We start from the raw sequence: 12729 nt of genomic DNA, 5'->3' as shown, positions 1-12729 counted from the left end.
AAGACTCTGAACCAAGAAAGAACTCAGCCTGGTTGCCTACTGGATGAACATTACTCTTTCACACTGATAACAGGAACAGTAATCATGACAATGACTATGACGTTATCATTTGACAGCCAGTCACAAATGGAGTCCTTCCCAGAATGGAAACGTGGCCGCCCATCTGGGAAGCGGAAGAGCAAGAGGCAGAAGAAGGGAGAGGGGAGAATCAACCGCCCTCAATGGCCACAGGACCACTTCTCTATGTTAGCTTCCTGAATCCCCGAAATAGCACAGAGAGTGAAATCTGCCCACTGAAAAGATGGGCAAACTGAGGCTTCTCAGGGCTGTCCTGGGAAGACCTTATCCCAGCTCTTACCACGGAGGCCTGATCAGACAAGAAGTCCCTTCCCAGGCTTCAAGAGGGCCCCCCATTTGCAGGCTTTAGCTTGGTGTCTGGCCCCTGTGTTCCGGGGTCCTGGAACACCCTGTCATGGGCCAGGAAAGAATCCTGGAGAAAATTCGCCCCAGAGTCCTAATTCCAACTGACAAAGGAGTAGTTCAAGTCTCATCCTTCAACTCCCTTCTCTTCTCTAAATTCCTATCACCCCCTACCACAGAGGGTGGGCCAGACAGGGGCTGTTAAGGGCACTGATGGGCAGACTAGACGGACAGACACTAGGACAGAGGAACTAAAGGATCCACTTGGAAGAGAGGAGCCAGTGTTTGCCAGAGACCAAACTGAAGAGTCAGGCCAGGAAAGCCAGACAACAGGCTCCCCTAGGTCCAGACAGCCAGTCAGATAGCAGAGGCCAACTGGGGTAACCCAACAGAAGGATGGCTAAGTGTTAAAGTCTTTCAGGGGCACGGATGGGCGGCCAGACTACACTGGTCATCCTGGACAGCGAGCCAGACAGCAGGGGGCTGCCCTGCAGAACTGGACAGATGGACAACCAAATGGTGGTGGCAGGCAGGTCTACCCAGGACAGAGAGACAGCTAACCAGACGGCAGGGACTGCTCCAGATAAATGAGCAGCCAGCCAGACCGCAGGGGTCGGCCCAAAACATATCTAGGTTTTGGACAGAGAAGAGAGACCTATCCGTGACCCACAGGCAACCAGATGGTAGAATTCACCCACTAAAAGTGGGGACCAGAGTCGGCAGCGGTCCACTGCAGCTCCTGGCCCACCCCCTGACCCCCAGCCGGTCAGACCCTCCTTGGGCCTGCGCCGACTCCCCAGCCTTTGCAGGGAGCCCTACACTCAGGGCGTCCAACAGGACCCGCCTCCCAGTCCCGGTCCCCACCGCAGGCACGCAAGCGCCGCAGTTACGCCGGCGGCGCAGGGCGCGCCATTCCCGGTCCGCCCTCCGCGCCCTAGGCCGCCGCCCGCCCGCGGTCGCCGCCGCGCTCGCTCACCGGCCTACGAAGTTCTCCAGTACCGAGCTCTTGCCGGCGCTCTGGCCGCCCACCACGGCGATCTGCGGAAGGTCCAGGTGGCAGCTTTGGCCGATGGAGCTAAAGGCGTCCTGCAGCTTGTTGACCAGCGGGATCAGCTCTTCCATCCCGCGGTTGCCCATGGCGCCGGCAGCCCCTGCCCGAGCGCCCAGCGCTCCCCGTCCGCCCCCGGCCCTCAACGACGCGGCCCCGCGGCGTCCGCGGCCGTTGCTCCCTGCCCGCCCGGACCTCGGCGCGACGCCCGGTCCGGCTCGGCCTCACGGTCGCCACTTCATCCGGTTCTCAGCCGACACCCGACCCGAGCGACCTCCCGCCCGGGCCTCGGGGCTGCGCCCAAAGCCCGCGCGCCACGCTCAATTGGCCGGCCAAGCTGCCACTTGTGAGCACGAACCAATGAAAGTGAGGCACGGACTTAAGGCTGAGTGAGCCTTCCCCCTGGGGACCGCCTCGCGGGCTCATTGGATGTTAGAACTGTCGCTGTTATGCGAAAGCCAATAGAGACGGGTACCGAGATGTCAAGGCCGGTAGGTGGTGTTTCGGCAAAAGGCATGTTGGCTCCGCCTGCTAGAGGGAGGCATGAAAATCTGCCAGTTTTATTGGCAAGAAGATCCTCCAGTCAACAACGCTGGCCAATGATGTTAGGGATCGATCCTTTAGACCTGGGTTTGTCATTTGACGCTACCTACTTCTCTAAAAATTTCCCATTGGCTTATATAAATATCACTCCATTCCATTAGCCAACAAACCGAAAGAGGGCGGACTTTAACCTCCGAATCTTAACTCTGATTGAGAACTGTACCTGTCAATCAACAATATCCCGTTCTTACTCGTATTCTGTATGTATGTCTATTAAGTTTTCTGGAGCAGCGGCTAAGGCCCATCGAACCCTCCGAAGGGCGACACTTATTGGTGGAAATCGGTGGTGATCAGCACTTGAGGGTTTCCTGGCTCTAAAGAAAACTACCAGTCCCAGAATACATCTCGGCCCGGGGCTTGCAAACCACCTCTCTGCGCGGGGTTCCAGGGCGCTTCGAAGGTGGGAGTTCAGCGATGCTAATGGTTCCTAAGGAGAGGCAGTCTAGCTCTGCATTGTCGTCTCCCACTCTCATTCCTATATAAAGTCACACCTCCACGCCTTTGCGAATGCTGTATCCTCTCCTCGGATTACCTTCCGCTCACACCCGTCTAGATGAGACTAACGCATCCAACGTTGTTCCCCGGCCTCTTTAACTTCGCGTCATGATCTTTTTAAGTACCTATTGAAACTCAGCGGATCTTCTGTCCATGAAAAGACATGTTAAGAAGTGATTTGATCCTCCTGGGCATAGATGGATCAGAGAGAAACTGAGGACTTCGGAGAATGCAGAAGAGCCCAGTAGGGAGTCAGGAGCTATGGAGGTGGGAAAATGGGCTGATTCAGAGACACTGGAGAGGAGGATGGCAGAGCGGCCTATACTATATGACTGCTTCAAGACCCAAACTTCAGGTCTCAGAGAGATGGGCAAAAGGAGACCAACAAGATTTGGCACTGCAGCCTTGGCTAGAATAGCAGAATAACCTGGAAACACTCTTAACTGCCCATCCATGGAGCTAGTTAAATAAATACTGTGCAGCAGCTATAAATAAGATGAGGAACTCCTCATGTACTGACATGTAAACAATTTGAAAAATACTAAGGGGGAAAAAAGCAAGGTAAAGAACTGTATAAAGGATACCAACATTCATGAAAATATGTACACATGGAAAATTTCTGGAATACACAAACTGATCAAAATAGTTGCATTTTTATGTTATTTGAATGGTGGATCCTACGTATGTATTACTTTTTCAATTTAAAACCCCTTATCTTCTAAAAGCACCAACTCTGTAATTGACCATATCTGGGTTACATGCTGGGCCTGTTTATTTGCTGGGTGATAAAGACCAAGTGACTTGATTCCCCTAAACCTGTTTCTTCATCTGTAAAATGAGGAACATAGCTATTCATGCAACATAAAGTTGCAAAAATAAAATACACATAACAACCATTTAGAACAAGGTCAGGCACAGTGTAAGCACTTGCTAGATCACACCTATTGTCATTATCACTGTGTTTTCTGACAAGATTAAGCCACATGTTGGAAGAGACAAGGCTAAGGGCATGAGCTCTGTAGCCAGGCTGCTACTTCCTCAGTGGTGACCTTGGGCAAGCTACTTCCCCTCCCTGGGCCTGCTTCCTCACCTGTAAAAAGTGGGAGGACAAGAGTGCCCACCCCTAGAGTGGCTGGGGGGCCTGGGCAACGGGAAAAGGAATGCAGCTCTCACTTTGGGGCACTCCCTACATACTGGGCTGTGCCAAGTGGTTTCCAGATACCAGCTGTTACTATGGTTATTAGTTACTACTATCAAAGGGAAGCAAGGGACATCAGACGCGATGACACTCAGACCAGGAATGGGACCAATACAGGCCACCGCCCCAAGAAGGCACAGACACACTCTGAGTTACAATAAAAAACCAAATCCTTCAATACCTTCCAGCCCCTCCCCCTGTCCCCCAAGCCGGGTCAGCTCAGTGTGATTCCCACAGAGGCCAGGGCTTCAGTGGCCCAGGTGGGACAGAGGGTGGGGTCCCCATACATGGTGCCCATGAAGTCCCGCACGAAGTCGGGAAAGCGTTTCTCCACGATGCTGGCGCGCACCGCTCCCATCAGCTGCAACTATGGGGTGGAAGTGTCAGTGTCAGCCGCCTGCCCTGAAGACCCCGCCCCCACCCTGCCTCGCCCACCCAAGCCACAGGCCCACCTGGTAGGCAATGTTGTGAACAGTGAGGTGGTGCAGGGCGGCAGTGTTGTCGCTATGGAGTAGCGCGTGCAGGAAGGCCCGGCTGTGCCTGGGGACAGGAGGTCAGGGCTCAGCAGTGTAGGTTCCTGCCTCCTCCACAACTTCCCCCCGGCCCCAGATCCCATCCTCTCCTACTTCTGGCAGGTGGGACAGGAACACTCGGGGTCTATGGGGCGGAAGTCCTTCTGAAAATGCTTCTTCTTCAACTGCAGGTTCCCGGTGGGCACCAGGGCAGAGCCAAAGCGCTGGGAGAGGAGAGGGGGGAGGGAAGGCAGGTCAACCATGTTTTCACCCTCTGTCCCCCACACCCACTTTAGCACCCCCCCAGGTTCCTGCCTCTACTGCCCAGAGCCTCACCGCTGTCCGCGTGGGGAAAACGCAGTCGAACATGTCGCATCCAAGAGCCACGCAGACCACCAGATCAGTGGCATAGCTGGGGGTGGGGCCATGGGGGGAGACGAGCACAGTACCTCAAGCCCTGGTCACATACCCAGGTCCTCCTCCCGACCCTCAGACTCCCCCTGGACTGAGACCCTCAGAACCACCCCCAGCAGAGGGCCATGTCGTCCTTAGTCCCCTCCCAGGCAGGTCTGTCTTTCCCCCCATACCACTGGGCAGGGGGTGCCCAGAAATCCACTTCCTAAAGGGGGGCTCTCTGCCCCCTTTTGGACATACCCAACCCCCATCAGGTATCGGGGCTTGTCCTTAGGCAACCTCGAAGTGCTCAGCGCCACCATCCTCCAGAACTGGCCCTTGCTCTCACCCCCACTCAGGCCCCCGATGGCGAAGCCCGGCACGTTCCTCTTGGTCATCTCTGGGGGTACAGGGCAAGGTGAGGGGTGGCCAGACAAAAGGAAATACTGCTCCTCTTCTTCCTCCTCTGTGTCCCCATCTCTGCCTCTCCTTCATCTCCATAGCCTTGTGTAGTCCTGTCACCCTTCCTCTGGGCACCCACTCCAGCCTCCTCATGGGCCTGTGCTTCCTGTCCTACTGGGACTTTTCTATGGTTCCCCATCGGTTCCTATCACACTCCTACTCAACAGTCCTCCATGGTTCCCCAGGCCCTCAGTGTATCAATTAATGCTGTAGAGTCTAGAGCTCAAGGCCTGGGCCCAAATCCTAGCTCTGCAACATCTGACCTGTCTGGCTTGGGTTGAGTGACTTAACAGTTCTATGCCTCAGTTTTCCGGTCTGTAACCTCAGGAACGTGGTAGCTCCCACCTTACAGGATGGTTATGAAAAGTCAGTGGATCAGAACTTAATCAGATCCATGATCAGAACGTGGCATAGTGTCTGGTAAACACACCAAAATTGATGACTATTGGAATTACTATTATTCTGCAAACATTCTACTCCATTCTGCCTCGGCCTTTGCTTCAGCTGTTCCTTTTGCTTGGAGTGCCGTTTCACCCATTAACAACCACTGTCTGAGCACCATCGCATGTCAGGCCCTTGTGGGGCCCCCAGCGATGTGACAAGCTCTGTTCCTGCCAGCACATGGCTCTACCTTCCAGGCAGGTGGCCCGGAGATCCGCATCTAGCCCACCCTGGATGATGGCGAAGAGATTTTGCTTGTCCGGCCGCCGATGGGCTGCAATGCAACGGTCCAGCCAGCGGATTGATCTGCAAAAGGACCAGTTAGCAATTTGGACCTGGTGAAGTGGTAGGGAGACAAGGCTAGCGCGCACACACACACACACACACACACACACACCTGTACATGGCCTCCTCTACACGTGGCCCCGTCACAGTGCTACTGACCACGTCGTCTAGCTGCATGATGATGTCCGAACCTGAGGGGTGAGAATGGGGCACTATCACTAGGAAAGCTCCCACCTCCTGTTGGGGACAGACTGGACCCCAGAAGTCCCTCCTTGGGTCTTGCTGACTTCCACATAACCCCCTAATCTGTTTATACAACAGCCAGAGGGAGCTTTCAAAATACATATCTGCTCTTGCCTCCCCCAGCACATAGAATAAAATCCCACTTCTGCAAATTTACCCTTCAAGAACAAAACATTGTGCGTACAAAGTGATTCATCGTGGTGTGGCAAACATAGCAAGATGGAAACCCAAGTGTCCATCAACAGGGGTCTCGTTAAACAAACCATGGTCCATCCCTTGACATCCCTGTACCTTCTTCATGGTTCCAAAATACAGACACTTCTCAAAATAAAAGACTTTTTCTAATGTTTATGGCACATTCATTTGGTAGCAAAACCCAAGATGGTTATAAACCCTTTCAAAAATCCAATTTAGTATGAAGATTCAAAAAGCGTTAATCCAGGGGCTGCTGGTTGGCTCAGTTAGTTAGAGCACCGTGTTCTTAACAACAAGGTTGCCAGCTCTATCTCCACATGGGCCACTGTGAGCTGCGCCCTCCACAACTAGATTAAAACAACTTCTTGACTTGGAGCTGATTGGTCCTGGAAAAACACACTTAAAATGAATTTTAAAAAGTGAAAAGAAAAAAAGTGTTAATCCAATGAAAGTGAAGTGAATGGTATACCGTATGATACAGCAATTCCACATTTGGATATATACCCAAAAGAATTAAAAGCATGGTCTTGAAGAGATACTTATACTCCCATGTTCATAGCATTATTCACAACAGCCAAAAAGTGGAAGCAACCCAAGTGTCCATCAACAGATGAACAGATAAACAAAATGTGATGTAGACATAAAACGGAATGTTATGCAGCCTTGAAAAGGAAGGAAATTCTGACACCTGCTACAACACGGATGAAACTTGAGGCCATTATGTTAAGTGAAATAAGCCAGTCACTAAAGGACAAATACTATATGATTCTATTTATATGAGGTCCCTAAAGTAGTTAAATTCTTAGAGGAGAAGGGTAGCTGCCAGGGACAGGGGGAGGGAAAGGAATGGGGAGTTATTGTATAATGGGGACAGAGCTTTAGTTTTGCAATGAAAAGGGTTCTGGGGAAGGATGGTGGTGATGACTGTACAACATGTGAATTTGCTTAACGCCACTGAACTGGACACTTAAAAATGGTTAATGGTAAATTTTATATTATATGTGTTTTACCACAATTGGAAAAAAAAAATGTGACACGTAATACCACAGGATACTGCCCCACTGAGATGCTGTGTAATAAATGGTACGTACCCTCTATTATCTTTCTAAAATTTGAAAATTCTGACACCAATCCGGCCCTGAGAATTTCAGATTAGGGATTGTATACTTTTATATTATATGTTAGAAAAGCTCAAGGAAATATTGCCAATACGTATCATTATAGAAATTATCACAGTACGCCACATTAGCCAAAGATGGGGCTATTTGACAATCAGTAAAGAATGATCCAATTGCAGTGGACTGAGATGCATTAAATACATTTAAACCCATGAGTTCATGGTGATCCTAGAAAACTAAACATTAGTTTGTCCCTGCTAGAGATGCTAAGTAATCAATCCATAAAAACTAGTAAATAAGGGAAAAGAATGAATCCCACATTTCTTACATAAAATGAACTACTTGGTCTCCCAGGAGTAGGTGAGAGACAGTTCTCTTTACAGAAGTAATATGGATAATAAATGAAAAAAGAATGACAGAATTAGAACATCACCATTTTGCATCTCCTAATGGTATAATGGTGCCAGGCAAGAAGCATGGATGATTCATTGGGAGAGAAGGGCAGACATTAGGCGCCCCTTGATGGAAATATAAGCAGTGAAGTCTTGCCAAAAGGAAGAACTTAAATTTGGCTGGAACCTCTAGATCCATGTGCCAACCTACAGGAAATCTAGGAGGCAGAGAAAAACTGTTAATCGACACCATGGGAAAGTGATCAGCACAAATCAGACTGTGTGAAACACTACAGGCAAAGAAACCAGCCTTCAAGAAGCCAATTGCAAAAAAAAGAAGAAACTATATACTATGTAATATACATAATATATGAAAGAGCTTTATGAGACCTTTCAAACAATTGTAGTATCTGCACATTATTTAGAGCCTGAAGTAAACAGATTACAGACAGAAAAATATATCATTTATGAAACAACTGGAACTTGGAACACTGGCCAGATATATGATGATGTCAATTAATTGTGAATTGTTTTTAGGTAGGATGATGGTATTGTGGTTATGTTTTTTTAAAAATCCAACTCCTATGTTTTAAAGATACAAATTTAAATACTTATAGATGAAATGATAGGATGTCTGGGATTTGGTTTGATATATTACAGATGATCTACGATTAACTGGCTAGAAAAAAAAATGGGGTGGCTAGATGGCTCAGTTGGTTACAATGCAAGCTCTGAACAACAGGGTTGCCAGTTCGATTCCCACATGGGCGAGTGAGCTGCGCCCTCCACAACTAGATGGAAGGACAATGACTTGGAGCTGATGGGCCCTGGAGAAATACACTGTTCCCCAACATTCCCCAATAAAATTTAAAAAAGAAAAAAGAAAAGAAAAAGGAAAGCCTTTAAAAAAAAAAAAAAAAGCTAGAAAAAAAAGACCAAAGCCAAAAAAAATTTAATTAATTAAAAAATAAACAGGAGATGTAAGATGGCAATTATTTTAAATCAATGAAGCATAACTGTTCAATGGTATATTATTTGACTATAAAGAGGAATAAAGTACTGATCACACTATCATATGATGAACCTCAAAAACATTATACTAAGTAAAAGAAGCCATTCACAAAAGACGACACATTGTATGATTTCATTTACAGGAAATGTCTAGAATATGCAAATCTATACAGACAGAAAGTAGATTAATTAGGGCTTGGGGAAGGAGGAAAGAGGAGTGATTGATAATGGGTATGGGATCTCTTTTTGGGGTAATAAAAATGCTCTGAAATTAGATTGTGGTAATGGTTGTATAATTCTGTGAATATACTAAAAACCACTCGAGTGTACATTTTAAATGAATGAATTATATGTTCATCATATCTCAATAAAGTTGTTTAAAAAAAAAGAAAAGAAACAAAACAGAACACAAAGGGAGAAAATAAACCAACCAGAAGTTGGGTTTTTTGGGGTTTTTTTTAAGGAGGGCGCAGCTTACAGTGGCCCATGCAGGGATCGAACTGGCGACCTTGGTGCTACCGGCACCATACTCTAACTAACTGAGCTAACCGGCCACCCCCAGAAGTTGGTTTTTGGAAAAAATCAACAAACTCAAAATCAATAAACCTCTAGTAAACTGAAAAAGAAAAAAAGAAATTAGGTGGTAGCCGGTTAGCTCAGTCGTTTGGAGCATGGTACTTCACCAAGGTTGCTGGTTGGATCCCCACGTGGGCCACTGTGAGCTGTGCCCTCCTTAAAATAAATAAATAAATAAATAAATAAATAAATAAATAAATAAATAAGAAATCACAAGTTGCCAATATCAAGGATGAAAAAGGAGACATCACTACAGACCCTATGACATTAAAAGGATAATAAGAGAATATCATACATTTTATGCCAAGAAAGTTGAAATAAAGTTCAATGGCCAAATTCCTTGAAAAATCCAACTTACTAAATCTGATCTAAGACGAAACACAAAATCTGAACAACCTTATCACCATGTTAAATAAAGTGAATTAATCATCAAAAAACTTCCTACAACAAAACTGCAGGCCCAGGGGACTTTACAGGAAAATTTTATGAAACATTTAACATAATGGCCGTGACCTGGTGATTGTTGAAACTGGGTGACAGGTGGATGAGGTTGTGTCTGTTTCAGGATATACTTGAATTTAATAAAAGAAAAGCAAGTTACAGAAGAAGACTGTGCCATAAATAACATGTTCTCATAATGAGAAAAATTAGAATAGAATTGAACTTGCTTGTATTTACATAAACTCTAGAAGAATGTATAAGAAACTAGAAATACTGGTGGTCTGTGGGAGTGACAGAGATGAATGGAGGACAGTCATGGGAAGGGCACTGTACACATTTTTGTCTAGAAATGTATACAAAATGTATTCTTGTTCAATTGTTTTTTTAAGGACAAATCAAAACTCACAAGGCCCTCAGGACATACCCGAGTCACCTCCTTGTCCTCACCTCCCACTCTCCCCATTCCCTCATTCTGCTCCAGCCAGACAGGCCTCCTGACTTTTCTTCCAACATGCCAGTCTTGGTCCTACCTCAGGTCCTTTGCACTGGCTGCTTCCTCTTTCCAGAACATATTTTCCCCTTTGGACACCTAGTTTATTCTTCCTCATCCACTGAGCCTGCAGACTGAATCATGTCCAATAGTTCTGTGTACTTGGCCTTCATGGTCATAGTTCCAAATTTATACGTGTCTTTTAGAAATTTTTAAATAACTTATTTGAAAAAATTATACATACACGATTCCAAATGTTCGAAGTACCCCCAAATTTTAAAAACTATAACAGGATATTCAGTGAAAAGTCTCTTGCTCACCAAGAAAGGAATTACAAAGGGGTACAAGTAAACTTTTAGGGGTGATGGATATATTCTCTATTTTGATTGTGGTGAACGTTTCACAGGTGGATACATAAGTCAAAACCTATCAGAGAGCACATCTTAAATATGCACAGTTGACTGCAAGTTCATTATACCCCAAGTTAAAAAAAGGAAAAAAAATTAAATGTGCCCACCCGTCTACCAGCTCCCCATTTCCTGTCCCCCAGGGAATCTATATTACAGTTTCTTATGTTTCTTTCCATAGATATTGTATGCAAATAAAAGCAAGTCATATATGTAGGTTTTTTCCACACAAATAGAAACATACAATGCACTCTATCTGTACTGTTTTAGTCCCTTTTCTAGCTGTGACGTTCTCACCAATGCCTGTCTCCCTTGTGGATGTAAGTTCCATGAATAATGTTAACACCAGCACTATGATTATGAGTAGAAGCCAAAGAATTTATGGAGGAACTTAAAAGCACCATCTGGTTAGAAGATGGGAAAGTTTGAACCTGTTTCTTTAGCACTTTACAAGATTGAGAAAATGTTAATTGTCCTTATCAAGGAACTCGGGAATATTGTTGGAGATGGGAGGGGCCTAAAGCCTTACCAATCACCTCTTGTTGAATCCATTATTTCAACATATCTTTGCTCAATTAATTTGCAATTTGAGTAATAATAGCAATAGGGTAATAATAATAAAAGTTACTACATGTCAAGCACTGTGCTAAGAGATTTACCAACATCACATGAATCTTGTGAGCTTATCCGCTTTTAAGTTGGCTCAAATGAAGCTCAGGGAAGGGGAGTGATTAGCCCACAGCCACGCAGCACGCAAGGGGCTGGGCCCGCGGTACCTCTATCCCCGAAAGGCAGGGAAAGGGGCCGCTCCCCGGAGTCTGCTCACCCAGCGCGTTTTGGATCTCCACGGACCTCTCCGGGCTCAGAAGGGTCTCGTCGCCGTCGTAGGGGGAGTGGAAGCGGACGCCCTCCTCCGTCACCTCTGACAGGGACACTAGGGACACCATCTGGAAACCGCCGCTATCCTGGGGGAAACCCCACCGCAAGGCAGTCAGGAGAGGGGTTGGGGAGCTCCACCTCGGAGGAGCGCTTTCGCATTCCGGCCCCGATCCCACCTCACCGTCAGCAGATTGTGGGGCCAATTCATGAAGCCGTGGAGACCGTGCGCTTTCTGGATCAGCTCGGGGCCCTAGGTTGGAAGGGAGGGTCAGGTTAGGGGTGAGCGCGACCCTGAGAGCTCCTGTGCGGGAACAGGGATAGCCAACTTCGGTCCCCGCCGTTTTCTCGCGCCCAGCACAAGGCCTGGGCCACCGGGAGCGCTCAATAAGCGTTTGTCGACTGACTTTTGGAGGAGTGCCCGGGTCTAGGAAATGCACAAGGGCTCCCCAAGCACCGCCACCTCCCGGGACAGGCAGAGCCCACCCACCGGCCTCAGACCCAGATGGTAGGTGTTGCCCAGGCAGATGCGGCAGCCCAGCGCGTCTAGCTGCTCCGCTGTGATGCCCTTCATGGTGGCCTGTGTGCCCACTGGCATGAACACTGGAGTGGCCACCGGTCCGTGCGGCAGCCGCAGCTCTCCTGCCCGAGCCCTAGAGAGGCTGCACTCCGCCACCAGACGGAAGATCCGCGGGGCCGACTCAAGTGAAGTCGGGCTCGCTGCCGCCGCCATCTTGCCTGCCAGAACCACGTGGGCAGAATTCTGGGCGGCGCCATATTGTCTAATGCCACGTGACGTGTGATGCGTCACAAATCTTGGGAGAGCGTCAGGGGGACCATGGCAACAACTACGGTCGTTTGCTAGTCCTATCTGGGTTGCCAGTTCTCTCCCACCCGCAGAGCACTGTTGCGTATCAAAAATTGTCTTGTGATCACTGTAAGTTATATAATTGTCTAATCACTATGTTGTACACCTGAAACTAATATAATATTGTATGTCAATTGTAATTGAAAAATAAAAATTTTAAATTGTCTTGAGTTCGAGTCCCATTCTTGCCACTTCCTCGCTCTACAATCAAAGCTTCTCTAAGCCATAATTTTCTCCTCTATAAAATGGGGCGAA

General features: G+C 47.6%; 2 protein-coding genes across 23 annotated transcripts in view; both read right to left on the bottom strand.

The window, feature by feature from the left end:
* The window catches only part of DNM2 (dynamin 2), a 79844-nt gene extending 78071 nt beyond the window's left edge, over positions 1–1773 (bottom strand). For 17 of the 21 annotated variants that reach the window (XM_019744863.3, XM_019744846.3, XM_019744849.3 and 14 more), the window contains exon 1: positions 1397–1772. In XM_019744863.3, coding sequence (XP_019600422.1) covers positions 1397–1557 — 161 coding nt within the window. In that variant the 5' untranslated portion in view covers positions 1558–1772. Of the gene's footprint in view, positions 1–1396 lie in introns of all 21 variants that reach the window. The other 4 variants (XM_019744854.3, XM_019744848.3, XM_019744847.3 and 1 more) reach the window with 2 other exon arrangements.
* Positions 1774–3916: 2143 nt separating this feature from the next.
* Positions 3917–12372, bottom strand: QTRT1 (queuine tRNA-ribosyltransferase catalytic subunit 1). Of its 2 annotated transcripts, none has more exons than XM_019744844.2 (10): positions 12097–12372; positions 11791–11859; positions 11557–11695; positions 5970–6048; positions 5763–5878; positions 4931–5069; positions 4613–4688; positions 4391–4500; positions 4217–4304; positions 3917–4131 (listed from the first exon to the last, which is right to left on the bottom strand). In XM_019744844.2, exons 1-10 carry the CDS (start codon positions 12337–12339, stop codon positions 3979–3981), a joined length of 1212 nt encoding a protein of 403 aa, XP_019600403.1. In that variant the 5' UTR covers positions 12340–12372; the 3' UTR covers positions 3917–3978. The 2 variants fall into 2 exon arrangements, with proteins under 2 accessions (XP_019600403.1, XP_019600404.1); XM_019744845.2 differs by having other exon boundaries at positions 4970–5069.
* Positions 12373–12729: the final 357 nt, after the last annotated feature.

This window comes from Rhinolophus sinicus, chromosome 15 (assembly GCF_057876585.1).
Source record: "Rhinolophus sinicus isolate RSI-liver-muscle chromosome 15, RSI-T2T, whole genome shotgun sequence".
NCBI classification, from domain to species: domain Eukaryota; kingdom Metazoa; phylum Chordata; class Mammalia; order Chiroptera; family Rhinolophidae; genus Rhinolophus; species Rhinolophus sinicus.
This window is presented reverse-complemented; position numbering and strand designations above follow the sequence as displayed.